Here is a 21226-nt window from a genome sequence, read left to right as displayed (position 1 = left end):
TCTCTCTGGCAGTAGGGGTGAGAATGTTGCTGGCAGTGGTAAGAGTGGCAAGGTGGCCAGAGGACAGGGTCCTGCCATTCCTTCTCAGCCTCCAGTAAACCAAGAGCAAAAGCCAGAGCCAATTCCTTCTGATACTCAGCAGCTAATTCATTACAGGGAAGACAGGTGATTGTTCAAAGGGAGCTTTTAAATCATAAAACAGACACATCAATTATAACTTTAACAAATGTTATTAAAAGCAGCAATTAAAAACCATGAATCTTTTTGAAGGTGCAGAGGGTTATAAGGTCAGTTGGCAGTAATGCAGCTATTATCTGGTATGAATGAAATGCTGGGGTGGGCAGTCAGGGTGACCTCATTAGGCCTTGTGCTATCTTCCCAGGTGGTGAAGACACCCCTTCCCTGCTTTTCCCTCTCCAAGCCCAGAGCCTCCCCAGAGCCCAGGTAGGGAAGGTCCAGGTGTACTGTAACAGGATTGCTCGTCCCAGGCTATCTCAGAAGTCTGGAAAGCAGGTGGTTGCTGGGCTCTCTGAAGCCAGGCAGGAAGCTACAAATTGAATCCCAGGTCCCACAGCACCCCTGGGCTAGGGGCTGGCTTCTCAGCTCCCCTTCCACCTGGCCCCAGTTGGCCCCTGTGGCAGCAGCTGTGGGGCTGAGAAGGGGGAAGAACTGGGCCCAATGCCAGCTTATCTATGCCTGGGCTGTGCCAGGGAAGCAGAGGAAAGTGGGTGGGCGGTGCACAGGAGGTGAGGTCCCCCTTAAAAGGCACTGTGGGAGCTGAGGTCTAAGAAGGGGGACATCTAAACTATCTCAGGGACCCCCTGAACGCTCACAGGTAGAGAGGCGTCAGGCCTAGTAATGGAAAAACAGCTCCTGCAGGCCTGCTGCCCCACCAGTGCCTCTTGCTCTACCACCACCTTCGCCTTCCTGCTGGTGGCCTGCAAAACCAGCCAAGCTGGAGGCCACAGCAGCAGTTGGCAAGGCTGGTCCCCATCTGGTGCCCACCCTCCACGTCAAGGCACTTTTGTCCACTTTCCAATCAAGTGAGTCAGTTTCTAATATCTCTGGAAGCAGCAAAACATGAGGGGTCCTCTTCCCCCTCCCAATTTTGGTTTCCCTCCAGATGAGGCAGAATTTGAATGTTGTTCCAAAAATTCTCTTTCAAACCCCCACTGGCAAGGGCTTCCCTTTGAGGGAACTGAATGATGCGGGCCCTTTAAAAATTTCAACCTATCCCAAAAAGTGATTGTCCATTTCAGGGCAGGGCAAGGGATATGAAAGAGGGTGAGTCCCCTGTGCTTCCCTATGGAACCAAAGCTGGTTGATGGGCTGAAAGAAGGGGCGGGAGCTGAGCTTTCACATTTAGTTGCAGCACTTGGGCCCTGGAAGTGGGCCAAGAGAAAGCCAAGGGAGGAGCCATGAGGCCCAGAGGGACTGTGTGGCTGTGTGTGTGAGTACACTTGGGCATGTGGTGGTGTGGCCGTGTGGGGCTGTCTGCGTGCCTGGAGCTGAAAGTACAACACATGTGGATGGAAACTTGTGGGAGTGGGTGTATATTGTCTGCTGTGTGGTGTCTGGTGGGTCTGGGGGTGGGAGGCACCAGAAACACGTTTAGCATGACATGGTTTCCCTCCTACCACCACTGCCCAGCCCCGTCCCCCAGGTCTGGAAGGATGCCTCCATTCCAGCAAGGCCAGGCCCAGCTCTATGGAGACTGAGGGAGTGTGGCCAAAGCTGACACTGGCAGCCTTCACTCTCAGCCTGGACCCTGGTGCTGGTGCCTTCTGAGGCAGACCCAGCCCTTCACTCTTCAGATCCTCGCAGGCTTTCACAGGGGCTTTCTCCCACCCTACCACCTCTCTCCAAGGGCAGTGGGGAGTGGCAGGAAAGTGGAAGAGAACAGCGCTGAGCGGCATCCTCTTATCCATCTTCTCCCACGCTCTCTCAAAGGTGCCTGTTATGTAGTCCCTGGGAGGACTGGCTGCCCCACGGGTCAGGTGTAAAGGGTATCCAGTGGAGGGACAGCTGTGCACACACAGGATGTGCAAACACACCCAAAAAGGGGCGAGAGAGGTCAAGGCACACAACTGGGGACAAAGACCTGGGCCTCAGGAGGAAGGGTCCCAGAGCAGGGGACTCAAGGTCAGAGGAACAGATAAACAGAGTTTGAGGGGTTGTGGAGTGTGTAGAGACACAGGCACAGGGGTAACGAGCCCGAGGAGGCCCTGGAACAGAGCTGGTACAGCAGAGAGACGGAGGCCTTGGCCTGGCAGGCAGGCAGGGCCTTCTGCCAGGCACTTGCAGCTCTGTCCTGCTTCCTTCTCCCACCCCAGCCTGGAGAAAGCTGGGGAGCCTATGGCTTCTGCTGCTCCTCCTTTGGTTTTCAGGACCCCTGGCACCCCTGGGGGCTAGTCAGTAAGGGGTGGTCCCTTCCCACTCCACCAGGTACTGAACCTTGCCCTCAGGTGTGACCCTCCGAGCCAGCACCTGGTACTTCTCCCCACAGGCCAATCGCCCAGCTGCACCAAAGTAGTTGGTGATAGATGACTTGAGGTGGGACAGGGATGAGTCATCTTCACTGATGCTCTCAAATGTGTGGCTGTCAATGCCTTCGTCTGGCCGCTCAGGGACCGAAGCCCCCTCTGCACTGCTGTCCGAGGGGCAGCGTCCATCCAGCTCAGCTGCCCACCGCTTTGCCCGCAGGGGCATGTATGCCTTGGCTGCCAGCTTCCTCTTTCTGCTGCCCACTGTCCATCTGTATCAGGAGTGAGAGAGGAAGATGATGAGAATGAGATAGAACCATCAGGGTAGATTCCTCTCCCTGAGCCCTCCCCTCAGTACCAGGAAAGTGGAAGAGAACAGCGCTGAGCGGCATCCTCTTATCCATCTTCTCCCAGGCTCTCTCAAAGGTGCCTGTCATGTAGTCCCTGAGATAATCTATTCCCAAAGCATAGATTACCTCACCAGATCCTCACAAGAGCCCTGCGAGGAGGGAAACTGAGGGTCCAGAGGAGAAAACCAGGTAGGGAGTGGCAGAGCCAGGATTCAAACCTATGAACGTCCAACTCCAAAGCATATGCTCTTACAGCCAGGATCCCAGCACTGCAAAAGCGCAAGAGCACCATTCTCTGAGCCTCCTGAGGCCATGCAGTGCAGGGGCCCTGCTTATCCTGCCTTGCCGCTCGCCAGACTCGTGGAACTAGACAGGTCACATAGGGCTGGGGGTTAGGGACTGAAGGACCCTATATCCCAGACCCTGGATGGAGAGGTTGACAGACACATACACATACACACACACACACACACAGAGAGGTGTTAGAGAAATAGACACACAGACACACAGGGCAAGGCACAGATTCAGATGCTTAGAGACAGAAACCGAGACCTGAAGTGCTGGTGAAACCAAAGAAACAGGAAGAAACAGGCCAGGCATGGTGGCACACACCTGTAGTCCCAGCTACTCGGGAGGCTGAGGCATGAGAATCACTTGAGCCTGGCAGGCGGAGGTTGCAGTGAGCTGAGATCATGCCACTGCACTCTAGTCTGGGCAACAGACCAAGACTGTCTCAAACCAACCAACCAACAAACAGGAAGAAAGAAAAATACAGAGGCAACAGCAGAGGACACCTAGACAGATGTCAAGAGACACAGACTCCAAGACAGATCTCTACAGGTACTATACCATTGTACTTTTTTTTTTTTTTTTTTTTTGAGACAGAGTCTCGCTGTGTGGCCCAGGCTGGAGTGCAGTGGCCCGATCTCGGCTCACTGCAAGCTCCACCTCCCGGGTTCACGCCATTCTCCCGCCTCAGCCTCCGAGTAGCTGGGACTACAGGCGCCCGCCACCACGCCCGGCTAGTTTTTTTTTTTGTATTTTTAGTAGAGACGGGGTTTCACCGTGTTAGCCAGGATGGTCTCGATCTCCTGACCTCATGATCCACCCACCTCGGCCTCCCAAAGTGCTGGGATTACAGGCTTGAGCCACCGCGCCCGGCCTTTTTTTTTTTTTTTTTTTTTTGAGATGGAGTCCCACTCTGTCACCCAAGTTGGAGCACAGTGGCACGATCTCAGCTCACTGCAACCTCTACTTCCCCAGTTCAAGCGATTCTCTTGCCCCAGCCTCCTGAGTAGCTGGGATCACAGGCACGCGCCACCATGTCTGGCTAATTTTTTTTGTATTTGTAGCACAGGCGAGGTTTCATCATGTTGGCCAGGCTGCTCTCAAACTACCAACCTCAGGTATCTGCCCACCTCGGTCTCCCAAAGTGCTGGGATGACAGGCATGAGCCACAGTGCCTGGCCAGGCATTATACTTTTAATTCTACTTTTGCAAGGGTCTCAAATATCTTAAAATACAGTGCAGCCTGAGTGCAGAGGAAATCCCTGTGCTCGACCACTCCCCATACTGCTGAGGACCAGCTGTTGCCAGACCAGCTGTATTGGAGATAGGCCCTCAGGGATTTCTGTCCCCACTCCTAAATCTTCCACCCTGCAGGATGCCATCTTCGGTCTTCCCCTCTGTCAGGCTTCTAAATAAATGGCTCTTTCCCTTAGAGACTCCAGAAGACAGGCACCATATTCAGACAGTCAAGAATCAAGGTCAGGGAACCGTGTAGTCCAAGAGGCAGAGACATGCAAGCTCATGGCATGCAGAGGCCAAAAGTGAAAGAACCTCTGGTCCAACAACCCCAGAACTGGAATCGTCCAGTGGGAGGTGTTGTACAACCTTCTGCAGCAGGTGAAGCATTCCAAAGGGATGGAACCACAGGAGCCTGAATGCCTGTACTTAGATCCCATCTAAAGCCCCGTGACTCAGAACCAGAGAGTCCGAGAGCCAGACTCACAATTGCAAAAGGCCAGGTACTGCCGCCAGAGACTGAGACACATAGAATGACCCACACATTACAGAAGTGGGAAGTGGAGGGGCTGGGAGGAATGATGGTCCTGGCAAAATGTGAACGCCAGACCTCCAGGAAGCTCACCTGGAGTCATAGGAGAGGCTGGTGGAGGCAGAGCCCGAGGTGCTGGCAGCGTCGGTGGAGTCGACATCTGAGAAGAAGGTCTGGCCTGAGCTGGCACTGAGAGGGGCAAGATGGTGAGCCTGCTGGTGGCCCGGCCAGCAAGGTCCTGCCAGCCTGGCCCACAGGGTCCCCTAACATGCATCCTTCATCCCAGTGGAGGCCCATCTTCCCACAGCTGAGCTTCCCACCACCACACCTGTCTGTTTCCTACCCAGCCACCCTTTAACCCTTCAAAGTCCAAGAAGTCAAGAAAACCTCCCAGAGCACCCTTCCCTGGCGGTGACATAAGCACTGGTGCCAGTAACTCGAGCGTGACCCGAGGCACCTGTGCAGCACTTCACAGGTCAAGAGTGCTTTCATTGGCATTATCTTGTTTGAGGAAAATAGCTGAGGAGGTTCAGAGAAGTTAAGGAATTTAGGTAAAGCAACATAGCTAGTACTGATAAACAGTGTCTGGAGCTCAGGTCTGACTCTAAAGCCCTCCTGTGTCCTCAGGAAAATACTAAATGACCTTTAATAATTTGGGAAATAAAATGATGGAAGATGCAGTTCCTCCCTTGGGCGTACTTAAGTACGGGGTGCTGTGGAATACAAAGGAGGGCATCCAACTCAGCCTGGGGAGGGTTAGTGAAGCCTTCCTGGAAGAAGCAGGGTCCTGAGTTTTCAGATGGGCTAGGGCAAGGCAAAGGCTATTTCAGGCAGAGGGAGCAACATGAGCAAAGATGAGCAGGCATCAAACAGCATGGTGAATGTGGATAACCATGGGGCAAGGCGGGGAGAAGCAGGAGGGGAGGGCTGGAGAAGAGGGAAGGGCTGGAGAAGAGGGGAGGGCTGGAGAAGTGGGGAGGGCTGTGGTGCTCTGGGAACAGGGATGTTATGCTGAAAGCTCTACTGCAAAAAGCCCCTTCAGGCAGACTTGCGCAGCAGGGATCCTTTTCACTGGGGGCTTGGCTTTCTGCTTGCTTCCCTCCCTGTCTCCAGAGCAGACTTCTCCGCTAGGTCCCTCACTGATACCTTTTTAAACTTTGAATTTCATCCAGCGTGAAGTCAAATATGCTAGCCAGGTGGTGGTTGGTGCTCCAGGCTGAGGTGAAGTCACTCTGTGGACACAGGAAGGAGAGAGGGAGGGTCAGATAGTGAGTATCAAATCCGCCTCCCACACAGGCTGCCTCCTATCCAGCCAGGGCCGCTGAGGGCTGGGCCCTTCCTAGGGTAAGACCATCACTTTTATTCTAAGTGCTGACCAGGGAGCCAAGTCATCCCAGTTCTAGCCCTGCCTTTGTCTCTAGCTGACTGTATGACCTTCACCTCTCTGGACCTCAGTTACTTCGACTGCAAAATGGGGACAATAACCCCTGCCTTGCTTCACTCTTAAGAGATGTCAGGGCCAGGCGTGGTGGCTCACGCCTGTAATCCCAGCACTTTGGGAGGCCGAGACGGGCGGATCACGAGGTCAGGAGATCGAGACCATGCTGGCTAACACGGTGAAAACCCTGTCTCTACTAAAAATACAAAAAATTAGCCAGGTGTGGTGGCGGGCGCCTGTAGTCCCAGCTACTCAGGAGGCTGAGGCAGGAGAATGGAGTGAACCCCAGAGGCGGAGCTTGCAGTGAGCCGAGATGGCGCCACTGCACTCCAGCCTGGGTGACAGAGCGAGACTCCGCTTCAAAAAGAAAAAAAAAAAAAAAAAAAGATGTCAGGAAGTGCAGTAAAATTAAATACTGCTTCTAAACCGCAAAGTGCTGGGACATGAGGCATTGCTAGGATTACTGCCCACAGGGAGGGGGCTTCAGGGAGGAGGTGGGGTTACTGAAGGAGGAAAGAAAGTGCTCTGGAATCCTGGTTCCAGGCTGGGCTCTGCCACTTTGGTGTGTGGTCTCAGGAAAGTCACTGCCCCACCCTTCCCTCAGTGTCCCTACCTGGACAGTGGGGACAAGAATATTACCTGCCGTTGTACCCCAACTTTGGGTTCCTGGGAGAACTTGGGGGGAGATAAAGCAGGGGTCTTGGAGTGCCTGGCTTAGCTGTAATAGGGACTGGCTTCTCCTTTAAGGGACATGAGAGAGTTCTCTGGGCCTGGGGGACTTAGTTTTCGGCACAGGAAGCCCTAACATGTGCTGACCCTGTGTATGAAAATGGAGAGTAAGAAAACAAGGAACTAACACTGGGAATAGCATCTTCCAGCAAAAACTTTGATCTTTTTCTTCTATAAACTCGCCTTTTCTGCTGCTGGAATTCGTGAGGCAACAAACTGTGGAGACAGAAGAGGGAGAAGGTGGCCCCGTCAGAGCCTGAGGGCCCTAGGATGGCCCAGAGGGAGGCGCCGCAGGGGCGGGGGTCACAGCAGTTGGGGAGACAGGCTCTGAACACAGCTGCACCTTCACAGGGAAGCCTGGGGAGGAGGGAGAATCCTTGGGGGCAGTAGGGATGGGAGGGTGTGGAGAGGGTATAGTGGGCAGAAAAAGAAAAGGTGCCTCCCCAGGCACGTGCATCCAGTTGCCCGGCCCCCCAGTGCCAGGATGAGGGGGCTCAGATGAGCCAGGAGAGCGAGGGACCCCTCACACACACTGCCTTCCCCTTCACCTCCTTGCCCAAGTCCTAATCCAGCAAGGCTGGGTCTTCAGATCTGGCTTTTCCTCCCTGCGAGGCAATGAGGGGGCTGTGGTGGTGAAAGGAGTTGGGGATCTGGGATCTGGGATCCTGCTCAGCCACTACCTAGCCCTCTCAGGGTCCTACAGCTGGGACTGGCTGGGTGCAGGTCCTCCTTGCTTGCTTGGAAGCAGAGAAACCGAGTTTGGCGGCAGCCCTGGCCCCTGGGTCCCCGAGCACTGACCCAGGCTTGCTCTTTCCTCTCTTACGCAGCTCAGAGGAGGCGCTGTTCTCATTTGGCAGCAGTCCCTTGTCAGGCAGCAGCTTCCCTGGCGGGTTCGGTGGGACGCGGATGCGCAGGCGGAAGATGCACTTCTTCTTCTTGATCTCCTTGCCGCAGAGGAACCTGGGGGGTGGGCAGCGGGAGGAGGAAGCTCTGGAGTCCATCAGTTCATCCTCCTGGGGAGTGGGGTCAAGCATGACACAAGCCTCTCTGCCTCCCTGGACCCAGAGCTAAATTCCGGATGCCTCTGGAGATGCTGATTTCCTCAAAGCCCATGGGATGCGGGGTTCCACGTAGAAGATGAGAACACAGCTGGTGCCTCCTCCCTGTGCTTCCTCCTGCACAAGTATGGTTCTTGCTGCTCTTCTCCCTTTTGTTTGCCTCAACCAGCCCCATGGCCACCTCCTGCAGGAAGGCCTCCTCCAGCTCACAGTGGAACTCCTGTGGTCAAGATACTGGAACCTACTTCATTCTTTTCTCTGGTTTCCCCAGGAGATTGAAAGCAACACTGGGTGGGCTGCCCTGAGGCTGAAGAAGTGACCCAGACACAGCCCTACCCTCTTTAGTACAAGAGGCCCCCTGCCATCCCAATGGACAGTCCTCCATTAGAAGGGCAGGGGACCTCTTGTACTGAAGAGTAGGGCTTTGTCTGGGCCCTAAACCATGAGAATGTGGAAGAGAGTAGGTAATTCTGCCTAGAGGTGTCTGGAAGTTTCAGGGATGAGGACCTTGTTTTATTCCCCACTATGACCTTAGCACCCAGACAGGCCCGACATAGAACAGCAAATCAATGTATACTTGTTGATGGAACAAATGATTTAAAAAGACTGAAGCACATCCTAGGCAAAGGGCAGAGCATGAGTAAAAGCACCAGGTGGGAAACCAAGGGCTCAGGATGGCTGGCACCCAGAATACAGAAAGCAAAGGGACAGTGGCAGAGGACACAGGCACAGCCTGGTCTTAAAAGGCCTTGAGTGCCAGGTTCAGGAGCCTGGGCATGCCTCTGTGGTGTGGTGAGGGACGTGACCAGCTGTGTGTACTGAGAACTCTGGATGGGAAGGCAGGGGCTGAGGGATGGGTCAGGAGGCTGTAGCCCACCTCAGATGATGCACCCATCCCTCAGTGCCTGGCCCGTAAGGCCTAGATGTCTAGAGCAGGAGGGGCCTTCAGAAAGCAGGGGTGTGGCCCCCCTACAGAGCTGAGCCCAGTACCAAAATGTAGCAGGCTGCTGGGGTGGTTGGAGTGGCTGTGCAAAGGAGGTGGGGTGCTCCCTAGATCTTGGAGAATGGAAATGATTCAGAGAGAAGAGGAGGAGGACCCAGGCAGGGAGCACAGCCTGAGCAAAGGCTATGAGGTAGGAAGAAATCTCAGCTGTAGATGGCCCCACCACGCTCCCTCCCCACCCTGCACGCACCGGCTTTTGTAACTGTTCAGAGCGTTGAGGAGATGCGGTCCTCGATCTGTCACAGGGGTGCTGGTGAGCTGTGGGAGAACAGGCCAACAGAACATCAGACCCAGGCACATGGCGCGTGGGGAGGCCCCAGCCCCTACTCCCTCCCTTCCATCTCCTGATGCTTCTGAGTCCTCCAGGTGAGGACCACTGACTCACTCCAGGATCTCAGATAAGCCTTTTCACCTTTCTAAGTTCATTCCCATCTGTAAATGGACAGAATACCTCCTGACCTAACTGTATTGGGAGCTTTAAAAAGTCCATACCCTTGACCCAGTAATGATACTCCATGGAATCTATCATGGAATCTATGTATCTGCAGATACAACATGAAATGGGAACAAAACTTCACATACAAAACGGTGGCATTGTTTCTAATGGTGGACGAATGGGAAAGAAACTGCCCAACAGGAAGGAAACAAGTAAGCTATGGTAGAAACCAATGCAGCCATTAAATTAGCTGGGCATGGTGGCGGGCGCCTATAATCCCAGCTACTCAGGAGGCTAAGGCAGGAGAATTGCTTGAACCCAGGAGGTGGAGCTTGCGGTGAGCCAAGATAGCGCCACTTCACTCCAGCCTGGGCAAAAGAGCAAAACTCCATTTAAAAAAAAAAAAAAAAAAAAAAAAGTTTAATGAAGATTCTAATAATATGGAAAAGAATAATGTATACTAAAAATAAGATTATTTAAAATTGCGTATACTGTATCATTTAAACCATGAAACAGAAAAAATATTCATAGAAGAGAGTCAGAAAGGAAATGTACCTATGCATTAGTTCTAGTGATTTCTGGGTGGTGTGATACGGATTTTTTAAAAAGTATACTTCCTTATACTTTTTGGTACTTTAAAGATTTTTCATCAGGAATATGTACAATTAAAAAAAAAATCAGGGCCGGGCACGTGGCTCACGCCTGTAATCCCAGCACTTTGGGAGGCTGAGGTGGGCAGATCATGAGGTCAGGAGATCGAGACCATCATGGCTAACATGGTGAAACCTCGTTTCTACTAAAACTACAAAAAATTAGCCGGGGATGGTGGTGACACCTGTAGTCCCAGCTACTTGGAAGACTGAGGTCGGAGAATGGTGTGAACCCAGGAGGTGGAGCTTGCAGTGAGCTGACATCAAGCCACTGCACTCCAGCCTGGGTGACAGAGTGAGACTCCATCTCAAAAAAAAAAAAAAAAAAAAAAATCAGAAAAAAAGTTACTAAAAACCAACTCTGTGTGTATCTTTTAAGGTTTTATAATATCTATTTTTTAAAAAAAATTATCAAACACTGTAAATGAAGATGTTATTACATAAAATGTTTTACAAAGCATAAAGGTTATTCTTTTAAAATTCCTTTTCATCGAAGAAGGATTTGGGGCAGTCTATAGAGAAGATGCCTCACTCTGTACGTGATGGAGGGGATTCTAAGGATGTCATTAGGGAAAAGAAGACACAGCACCCCCATGGGAGTGATTAGGCATCACTGGCTCCAGCTATGGCTCAGCCCCAAAGCTCTGCTGACCACAGGCAAGTCACTCTCCAGCTCTGACTCTGAAAGTCTCCGTTTGTTACTTCACTCCATGGATCTGAGGCTCCCAGGCCCCTGGTGACCCACTATTCCGCATAGGATCAGCAGTGGGCAGACCCACTCCATGTTGCATTCTAGCCAGGAAATCTGGAGTGGGTCAAATACTCAGCAGAGAGTTGTGTTCCAGCCAGACTTGATCTAGGGCCTCAGCTCCCCTCCACTGAGCTGGGGAGGCCCCAACCTGCCCACTGCCAAAATCTGGGATTGGGAAGGCCCTTAAAGGACACAGGCTCAGAGGCCTAGACTCAGGGATGCAGCAACTCAAGGGTGAGAGTTGAGACCTCCATCCTAGTCCTGCACTGCGTGGCCCTGGGTAAACCTCTCTGTCTCCTGCCACTGACATCCCACAACCCCACATACCTTGCCAAGCTGCAGGAGTTCCCAGTGGTGGTTGACAAAGGCCAGAATCTCCTCAAAGTCAAAGTACTTCTTCTTGCTCTGTACCCCCAGATTATAGAGGGCCAGGTGAACCACATCCACCCTGGGCAAGGGGGCAAGGAGGTGGGACCAGGTGAGGTGGCAGCCTGCTCAGCCAGCATCACAGCTTTCTGGGTCCAGGCTGAGAGACAGGGGCAGAGCTGGGACCCAGTAGCTGGAAACGGAATCGTTCCAGGAGGGAGGAGGGAGGGGAGAAGCTGGAAGGAGCAGCGGTCGGTTTGGACTAAGCCCCACCCTCTCACCATCGCAGGGGCAGCCTCTCGATGTACTCTGGGCCCTGGTTACACACGGAACAGAAGAACAGGTAAAACCTGTGGGTGGGCAGAGAGGGGGGCCTATGGTGGGAGGGGCTCGGACACCCCCCCAGTCCAGCCCCCTGATCTCCTCACTTGCCACCTGCCTTCCCATAATCTTCTCACTCCCAGGGCTGCTGGCCACTGGGGGGCAAGGACAGAGTAGGACAGGGACTAAGAGATACCCCATATTCCTTCTAGCCCCTGCCCTCAATCCCCTCCCCAATTCTTGCCCTAAAGCGTGGCTGAGTTCAGAGAGAGTGAGCTGAGCTAGGGCTGCCATGGTCACCCTCTTCCCCTCAGAGACAGACACACACGCAATCACAAATGACATGAGACACCAACCAAAAGATGCATAACATCAGGTTTGACATCCATAATGACTCCATTAGCTTAGCTCCATCAGCTAGAAGCCATGTTAAGTCGTCCATTTCCCCAGCGGCTTCCGTAACAACCCTGGGCAGGGCTGGCGCACAGACTGTGTCACCCCTTCTTCCCCAGACACTTAAGAGACTGGGGCGTAGGGAAGGCAGGCATTTATCTAAGGTACGCCACAAATCAATGGCAACTAGGGATGTGGCCCAGAATACTTCTTTATTGCCTCCTGGCCCTGCATAGCTGGGAGATCCCCTACCTTGAGCTGCCTCCATTAAACAGGTAGGCATACATTGTCACAGACCCCCTCTTGTCTGGAGCCTGGCAGTCACCCTGCAGGAGTTGTTGCTGCCATCCCTGCCCCCTCCCTACCACGCCCAAAGCCCAGTTAGACCAAATTAGCACCTACCGGTCTCCAAACATCATGGGCTCATTGAGGCACTGGGTGCAGGCCTCGTGGAACCACTGTCTGCACCGGTAACATTGCAGCATCCGCAGGTACCATCTGGAGAGACAGAGGAGCCAAGGTCAGCCAGAACCACACCCCCAGTCAGGTATGAGCTTTGGCAACCTTTCCCAACTTAAATTTGCCCTCTACTGGCAGAAAGGGAAGATAATTCATAGTTACTGAGCACTTAGGCTGTGCCAAGGGAGGACCTGGGAGTTGGACATATACTCTCATTTGACCTCACAACCTGGTAAAAGATGGGACACTGTCTCCATATTACACGAGTCACAGGTGAAATGGCTTGCTCTAGCTCACTCAGAAGGCAAGTGGAGGATGATGACTCAAATTCTAGTCTCCCTAACTTCAAAGGCTGTGCTCTCCTTGCCATGCCACAATGAAGCCACCATTTCTGGACTTGCTGCTTCCTAAACACTGCTGACAGGGAAACGTTTGCCTTGGAGACTACACAGGAGAATAATGGTTTCTGTCAGCTGCCCGGGGGCGAGACTACATCTGGCTTTTCTCACCTGCAACTGTATCTGCTCTATCATGGTCATCCAATAACTATTCATGGAATATGAAGAGCAAAATACTCAATGCTTCATTGACACCTTGTCAGGTGAGCTCCAGGTTAAAATGCAGATTCCTTGGTCCACTGCAGACCTATTCAATCTTTGGAGAAGCCTCTGGGATGCATTTTTAATCAGCATCCTGTGCAACCCTGCCCATAGGTGTTGAGAAGCACTTCGTTAATGCAAGAAAGGTTTCCATAAGCATTTCTCCATCTGACAATACTTGGGGAAGTTCATAGGCCTGAAGTTAAGGTTAAGCCCATTTGAGAGATGAAGTAGTTCAAGCATTGCCCAAGTTACCCCGCTGGAGCTTGGGGCTGAGATTCAGGACTTCAGAGGGTCCTGACGGCTGAACTTCCTGAGGCCAGAGACGCTACCTCTTACATCTATGGTTCCTTCCACAATGCCAAGTGCACTCAGCCCAAGGGAGCAAGCTCAGCTGCTATGGCTACATAGGGACCCAGGTCGGCAAGGAAGCATCAAAGACTCTTGCCGCAGAGCCAGCACAAGAATTCCCTCCACAGTGGCCCCGACATAACATGCCCCGCCCCCCGTCCCCTACCGCTGCCTGACTGCACATCTCCAGGGAAACCAATCTTTCCTATTTTTGGAGACAGGGTCGTCTTGCTTTGTCACCCAGACTGGAGTACAGTGGCATGATCATGGCTCACTGCAGCCTCCATCTCTCAGGCTCAAGTGATCCTCCCACTTCAGCCTCCTGAGAAGTTGGGACTACAGACATGTGCCACTGCGCCAGGCAGGAAAAGGATCTTAACATCTTACCAGCAGCCGGTTCCACTGACTCTGACAGTGAAAAGGTTATCTTGACTTTCATGCATTAGTACCACCACTACCACCAGTAACAGCTCACATTTTTTCCAGTGTTTACCAAGTGCCAGACACTATGTGAACCTCTACGTGAATTATGTAATTCACGCTCTGCTCATAATCACCACATGATGGGGAAACTATTCAGAGAGCTGAGGCTCAGGGGTTGTACAGCTGGTAAGGAGCAGGGCCAGGACGTGGACGTCCAGGGAGGATTCGCACTGTGTCCGACCCAGGCTCTTAACCACACTTCAATACTTCCTCGTTTCCTACAGAGCTCCAAGGAAACACCTCCGCCCTCTAGCCCTGCTCCACAGTGCTAAATGCCACGCGGAGCCCGGCCCTCGGTTCTCCCCTTCAGGTCCCGCCCCCTCGGGCCCCACCCCGAGGCCTCCCCTTCGGGAGCCGCCCCTTGAGGCCTCGCCTCCTCAGGTCCTGTCCCCGAGGCCTTACTATTCCCTCCTCCTCACCCCGCCCCTCCACAGGCTGCTTCTCAACTAGCCCCAACTCCCTGGCATTCTGCTTGGGCTGTCGTAACCCGCCAGGTCCGCCTCCCGAGACCTCGCCCCAAGGTCTAACCTTCCGGGCCCGCCCCTCGAGGCCCCGCCCCCAGGTCTAACCTGCGGAGTTCACTTCCCGAGGTCCCGCCCTCAGGGCCAATCTTCCGGGCCCACCCCTCGAGGCCCCGCCTCCGTAGCGGCTGACACCCCAGTCCCGCCCCCTGGGCCCCACACCCCCGGCTGACACTCCAGGCCCGCCCCTCGAGGCCCTGCCCCCACAGCACAGCACGCTGGACCCGCCCTCAAGGTCCCCGCCTTGGCTGACACTCCAGGCTCGCTCCCTATGGGCGGTCCCCGCCGCCGATTCTCGCAGACCTGCCCTGCCGCCCGGGGGTCCCCGACCCCCTGCCTTACTCTCCGGGCCCGCCGCAGTAGCAATAGCATTGCTGCTGGTTGGTGCGGTGGGGCGAGTCCCACTCGAGCTCTTCGGGCTGGTAGGACAGCACCATCTTCACGGCCTGCAGCGTCCTGGCGATGGCGCCCTTCTTCAGCGCGCCGCCTTTCTGGGGGGAGACGAGGGCCCCAGTCAACCACCAGGTCCGGGTGGACCACGCGAGTCAGCACAAGGCTGTCTATCGAGGGAAGTGCTGCCAGGGTTTGGGGGACCCGCAGATATTCCAATGTAGTCAGAAAAGCAAGAAGCTTTTTCTCATTAATTCCAAACCCATCCCCTCTATCCCAGAAGGAACTCCGTTGATAACAGAATTAAGAGTAATAAGCGCAATAAAGGCAACAATTACCAACATGTATTTACATGGATTTTCTTTTTTAATAGTAAAGTATCATTTATTGGTCCTGTTATTCCCGACACCAAACCCATCTCCACTTTACAGTTGAGGAAACTGAGGCTCAGGGAGTCTACAAATCCTGGCCAAGGACAGTGGCAGAGGCGCTATCTGTCTCCTAAGCCCAGGTATGGCCCTTCTGCTTGGAGCTCAGGCTCTGTGATTGGAGTCTCTGGGCTGCCCAATGGAGGAGGCAGGAGAGGCAGGGACTGGGGAGGATGAAAGGCTCACCCGCACAGCCAGTGCGAAGATGCAGCGTCGGCAGAACCAAGGTGTGAGCAGGGGCTGGTCAGCACTGCCCGCTATGGGGATGTGGCACTGCTGGTGGTAACCTACGGCAGAGGAGGGGGCAGTGAGCGCCCACAGGGACGCCGTGGCCCAAGGCCAGTTGGCCCAAAGGAGGCAGGACTGGGAAGGCTGAGGGAAGTCCTAGGAGCTCTGCCTGCCAGCTGCCGGGAGCCTGGCTGCTGATGCCCACCAAGGTGGCCAAGTCAGTGTCCAGGCTGGGAATTAAATGACAGCATTGGCCAGTTGGGGTGGGGAGGGGGGGCACAGGAAGGTCTGACTTCAGTGCCTGAGCCCCATCTTTCCCACCCATCCTCGCCGTTTAGCAGGGCCCCAAATTACATACACCATCATACCCTCCCAGCTTTCCCCAGGATCTCCTCCCGAGCCCTCACTCACAGCAACTGGCCCCCTTTCACCCTGGAGTGCCAAGAGAAACAGGAAGCCAGCAGAGGCCCCAACAGGCTAGAGCAGTACCCATCAGGGGCCAGTGCGTGGAGACCCATAGGTTGGGGCCTTCTCAGGGCCCTGCTCTCTCCACTCACCCAGGCCACACTTCCCGCAGATGAGGATCTCATTCAGCGGCCCTGATGTCTTCCCCAGGCAGATGTTGCACTTGGGCTCCTCTCCTGGAACACCGGCTGAAAGAGAGGCCCTCGAGGGTCAGATCCAGCTCACAGGAATGAGAAGTTTTATACTCACTCTCCAGATGCCCAGCCTCTACTGTCTGCTAGGCCTAGCACTAGGCCCCACATGCCGCCTCACTGAATCTCCCCAACCACTCTGAGATGCCTATCATCATTACCATTCTAAAGATGGGGAAATTGAGGCTTTGAGAGGTTAAGTCCCTTGCTTAGCTAGTAAGGAGAGGGTGGGATTAAACCCATGGCTATTTGACATCTAACCCTTTGTTCTTTTGACCACATCATGCTGCCTCTCCCGCCTTATTTAACTTGTTTTGTTAAATTGTCGTTAAATAATTTTTTAAAACTTTATTATGGGATAATATACCTTTTTTGTTTGTTTTGTTCAGATGGAGTCTCACTCTGTAACCCAGGCTGGAGTGCAGTGGCATGATCTTGTCTCACTGCAACTTCCGCCTCCCTGGTTCAAGCAATTCTCCTGCCTCAGCCTCCTGAGTAGCTGGGATTGCAGGTGCATGCCACCACGCCTAGCTACTTTTTATATTTTTAGTAGAGATGGGGTTTCACCATGTTGGCCAGGATGGTCTCGAACTCCTGACCTCAAGTGATCCGCCTGCCTTGGCCTCTCAAAGTTCTAGGATTACACACGTGAGCCACTGTGCCTGGCCTAGAAGTTATAATGAAACTCCATCTTCTCATCACTTATGAACTCATGGCCAATCTCGTTTCTACTATATTCCCACCCACTTCTCCTTCCTGTAATTATTTTAAATTGAGTCCCAGATACCCAATAGATTTTCCATAAATATTTCAGTATGTATTTCTGAAAGATCAAGACTTTTTAAAAAACATAATTACAACACCTTTACTGCACGTAAAAGTTAACATAATTGCTTAATATCATTAACAAATTCAGTTAATTTCTCATTTCCAATTGTCTCTTAAGTACAAATGCCTTAATACTTTTAAGTCTGTTCTTCTGAATCAAGGTCCCCAAGTAAAGTCCATACATGGTGACTGGCTGATGTTTTTCAAATTACTTTTAATCTACAGGTCCCCTCTCCATCTCTTCCTTTGCATTTTATTTTGGTTGAAGAATAAATATGTTTTTATGTGTGAAAGGTTCGTACCTATACATTAAACACATTTTGATACGTGTTTCTGTCTTCTTTCTCCAGCACGCTGAAAGTTTTGTAAGGGTAGAAATGGTATCTCTTCAGCCGGGCACAGTGGCTCACGCCTGTAATCCCAGCAGTTTGGGAGGCCGGGGTGGGCGGATCACAAGGTCATGAGTTCAAGACCAGCCTGCCCAATATGGTGACACCCCGTATCTACTAAAAGTACAAAAATTAGCCAGGCATGGTGGTGTGTGGCTGTAGTCCCAGCTACTCGGGAGGCTGAGGCAGAAGAATCGCTTGAACCCGGGAGGCTGAGGTTGCAGTGAGCCAAGATCGCGTCACTGCACTCCAGCCTGGGTGACAGAGCGAGACTCCATCTCAAAAAAAAAAAAAAAAAAAAAAAAGAGGCTGGGCACAGTGGCTCACACCTGCAATCTCAGCACTTTGGGAGGCCGAGGTGGACAGATCACAAGGCCAGGAGATTGAGACCATCCTGGCTAATATGGTGAAACCCCGTCTCTACTAAAAATACAAAAATTAGCCGGGTGTGGTAGCGGGCGCCTGTAGTCCCAGCTACTCGGGAGGCTGAGGCAGGAGAATGGTGTGAACCCGAGAGGCAGAGCTTGCAGTGAGCCAAGATCACACCACTGCACTCCAGCCTGAGTAACAAAAAAAAAAAAGAAAGAAAGAAAAAAAAAGAAATGGTACCTCTTCATCTCTGTACCCCAGGACCTTATAGAATGTGGCATGTAACAGGTGTTCCAAGACCTGTTTGTTGAATATATGGCCAAGCAGGAACCTTGCCTCTTATTCCTGAACATGCTCCCAGGAAGGTGGTGTCCACAGTGCGTCTCAGTAAGTCCTCACTGGCTTAATGAAGCAATGGATCAATAACTACAGTGGTGTTCAACCTTATGCTCTAATCTCGGGAGATACCGGAGGGTCACCATTCTGCCCAGAAGGGGCAGTTCTGGCTAGGAGACAAGCCATTCTTCAGCCGATCACTGTGGGTACCTCCAAGGAGCCTGATATGTGGTGGGCCTCCACAGGAGGTCAGCTAAGGTGCATGGTCTTCTCCATCTGGCTCCTTATGCTTTCAATAAGGGGGTAAACCAGGAGAGGAGATCCTCATTGCTTTGGATATTTATATAATACATTTCAGGGGTTGGAGAGGAATCGGTCTGCACTGGCCACAATTTCTTGGAGAAGGGGGCAATTTGAAAGCTTTACTAACTGGCTGGGTTCTGCAGCCTCTACTTGGCAGGCTTCTTGGAATCATCTCTTACGGTAACAAATTCTTTGTTTTTTTTTTTTTTTTTGAGACGAAGTCTCGCTCTGTCGCCCAGGCTGGAGTACAGTGGTGCAATCTCAGCTCACTGCAACCTCTGCCTCCTGGGTTCAAGCAATTCTTCTGCCTCAGTCTCCTGGGTAGCTGTATTTTTAGTAGAGACGGGGTTTTACCGTGTTGATCAGGCTGGTCTCAAACTCTTGACCTCAGGCAATTCACCCACCTTGGCCTCCCAAAGTGCTGGGATTACAGGCATGAGCCGCTGTGCCCAGCTGGTAACAAATTCTTGAGTAACAGCTTCTCTAAAACCAATAGCACTGAGCTAAGCATTTTACATGGATTAGCTCACTTAAGCCTCCCAACCACCCTATGAAGCCAGTATTTCACTTCATCTTTCACATGAAGAAACTAAGACTCAGAGAGGTCATATTACTTGCTCTGCAAATGCAGCTAGTAAGTGGCAAAGCTGGTCCAAGGTCTACCTGACCCTAAAACCTGCTTCTTCCCCCTCTAGGGGCCATGTCTCTTCTCCTGTTAGAGTATAAATGGCAAACATGTTTCTCCTCTCATGCCAACTCTGATTGACAGGTTTTGGGGCTCCATGTTGAAAGCACATGTGTTGTCAATGGCTACTGATGTCAGTTGTGTGTATAGGAAGGGAGAATGGTGGCAAAGATGGCCCTGACTTGCCATCTCTGTAAGGGAGAGATGTCAGCTTTCTGAAGGCAGGGATGGTACCCAACCCAGATTCCTTTCAGCCCTGAAAGCTGGTCTAGCTCCATCCAGGCATGTCCATCTTCACCCTGCCTGACTTATCTCTGCTTTATTGTTTTTTCTCCCATTCCTCCGGACTCCTTGTGGAGAGGGCTGCTTCCACTAGTTTTATTCATATGTTAAATCGGGGATGCTGTGCTTGCATCTAGAGCTGACAATTCTGATTACCTGGACACGCCCCCTTTTCTAGCCCAGATTGACCCAGAGCTTTGAGCAGTTGGAGCTATAGTGTAGTCAGGAAGCAAACACAGGCCTGAGGCCCAGTCTGGCCCTCCCAACACCTCCCTGAGCTACCTTCCCCACCTGCCCAGCCTCCCTCCTGGGGTATGAATCCTCAAGGGGATGACTGATGTCCTAAGTACCTTCCCAAGTCAATATACAACCAGATTAGATCATCATCACAGGGGGGCTTGGGGTTCATGGACAAGGGCAGATGCCAGGAGTAAGAGATGGAAGGAGAGAAGGAAGAAACGAAGGCAGCAGAGGAGAGAAGACCTGGCGAGGGTGGGGGCTACCTGAAATGTTAGGAAAACTCACCATGCTGTATGTCCTTCCATAGGACCCAGTATTTGGAATTATCTTCGAAAGTCACGAGGCAGCTTTGCTTAGAGCTGCTGACCTGGGGCACAGATAGGAAGGAGCAAGTGAGAAAGGGTTGGGGAAAGCCAACCTGGAACATAGTCTTCCTCCCTCATTTTTGTCTCCATATGCTCCAGAAAGCAGGGCTAGAAGGGGAAGGAGGATGGCAGTTCCTGGACAGGGTGTACTCCTTGTCATTGGAGTTGCACAGCCAGGGACCCATGGATGAAAACTTGGTCAGAATGTTGAGGACAGAAGCACAAGTCAGATGCTCCTCTGTGATCCTCTCGAACCTGACTTTTTTGCTTTGTAGGCTCTCAGAGCACTTTTCTAAAGAACTGGTTGGATGATGTTGACCCTAAGGATGGTGCCTGCAAGACCAGGCTCTGGCTCCTCCCACCACCAGCTTTGGGCATGGGGGACAAGAATGGAATTCCCTGGCAATCCCCCTGCCCCCTGGTCTGACAGCCAGGCTGGAACATGAGCAGAGAGATGCTGAGCCTGAGAACAGGGGCCAGAGAGGACGAGTTTACCCTCTTGATCTTCCCGAGGTAGTACAGGCCATCTGTCCACCGGCACAGCACATACTGGCCCTCCGTCAGCTTGGACATCAAGTCTCTGAAGTTGTTCTTGACCTTCGCCAGGGCTCCCTTGTTGGGGAGGTGGCTGGTGGCACCATAGGAGTCCCGAGTCCCTGGATCCAGAGCTCGATTCTCCATCAGTTTCCCCTGACACTGGGAGAGGCAGAACAGGGTTTTTACTTCTTGCTTCCCTGCTTCAGAAATCCCATTAGGGGAAGGAAGGAAACCACCATTTCTGTGTACTGTGCTATAAGCCAGACTTATTTATTATCTCACTAATGCCTCGTGGCCATCCTATGAGGGAGATATTACTATTCACGTCTTACAGATAGGCAAACAGGTGTGTCAAGGAGAAGAGGCTGATGGGCCAAAGGCAGAACCATGGCCCATACCACGCTGTCTTTTAAAGAGAATGGATCTCTCAACCCACACAGAACAAAGTCCCCTACCCAGCGGGCCTGAACCACTCCCTGTTTCAGGAGGCTGAGGTTTTATTCCTTAAGCAAACACACTCCATGTGCTCTGGATGGATGATCTTCTCCAGGGGAGCGGCTGGGTTTTATTTTTACCCCCAACCCCTGCAACCATCCCTACCCTGTCCAGAGAAAACTCACCTAGAAAGGAAAACTGGGTGGCTTGTAACTAGTGTAGCCTGGGTCATCTGTCTTTTGTAATCCCCCCTTCTGTTCTAAATTATGAGCTGATTTAATGGAAACCAATTCTGGGACATTTAAACC

At 52.5% G+C, this 21226-nt stretch overlaps 1 protein-coding gene across 13 annotated transcripts in view; it reads right to left on the bottom strand.

The window, feature by feature from the left end:
* Window positions 1-214: 214 nt before the first annotated feature.
* Window positions 215-21226, bottom strand: part of PHF19 (PHD finger protein 19) — a 76308-nt gene continuing 55296 nt past the window's right edge. For 6 of the 13 annotated variants that reach the window (XM_065530140.2, XM_065530138.2, XM_065530139.2 and 3 more), the window contains 14 exons: window positions 20442-20642; window positions 19867-19948; window positions 16051-16146; window positions 15452-15552; window positions 14790-14938; window positions 12437-12532; window positions 11602-11670; window positions 11282-11402; window positions 9308-9375; window positions 7855-8016; window positions 7185-7272; window positions 6036-6121; window positions 4983-5078; window positions 215-2755 (listed from right to left, as the gene is read on the bottom strand). In XM_065530140.2, the coding sequence (XP_065386212.1) occupies window positions 2413-2755; window positions 4983-5078; window positions 6036-6121; window positions 7185-7272; window positions 7855-8016; window positions 9308-9375; window positions 11282-11402; window positions 11602-11670; window positions 12437-12532; window positions 14790-14938; window positions 15452-15552; window positions 16051-16146; window positions 19867-19948; window positions 20442-20642 (1758 nt within the window). In that variant the 3' untranslated portion in view covers window positions 215-2412. Of the gene's footprint in view, window positions 2756-4982; window positions 5079-6035; window positions 6122-7184; window positions 7273-7854; window positions 8017-9307; window positions 9376-11281; window positions 11403-11601; window positions 11671-12436; window positions 12533-13002; window positions 14548-14789; window positions 14939-15451; window positions 15553-16050; window positions 16147-19866; window positions 19949-20441; window positions 20643-21226 lie in introns of those variants that run through there. The other 7 variants (XR_010581449.2, XR_010581450.2, XR_012424422.1 and 4 more) reach the window with 7 other exon arrangements.

Source organism: Macaca fascicularis, chromosome 15, assembly GCF_037993035.2.
Source record: "Macaca fascicularis isolate 582-1 chromosome 15, T2T-MFA8v1.1".
NCBI lineage: Eukaryota > Metazoa > Chordata > Mammalia > Primates > Cercopithecidae > Macaca > Macaca fascicularis.
The sequence above is the reverse complement of the archived record's forward strand: the minus strand, read 5'-3'. Positions and strand labels throughout refer to the sequence as shown.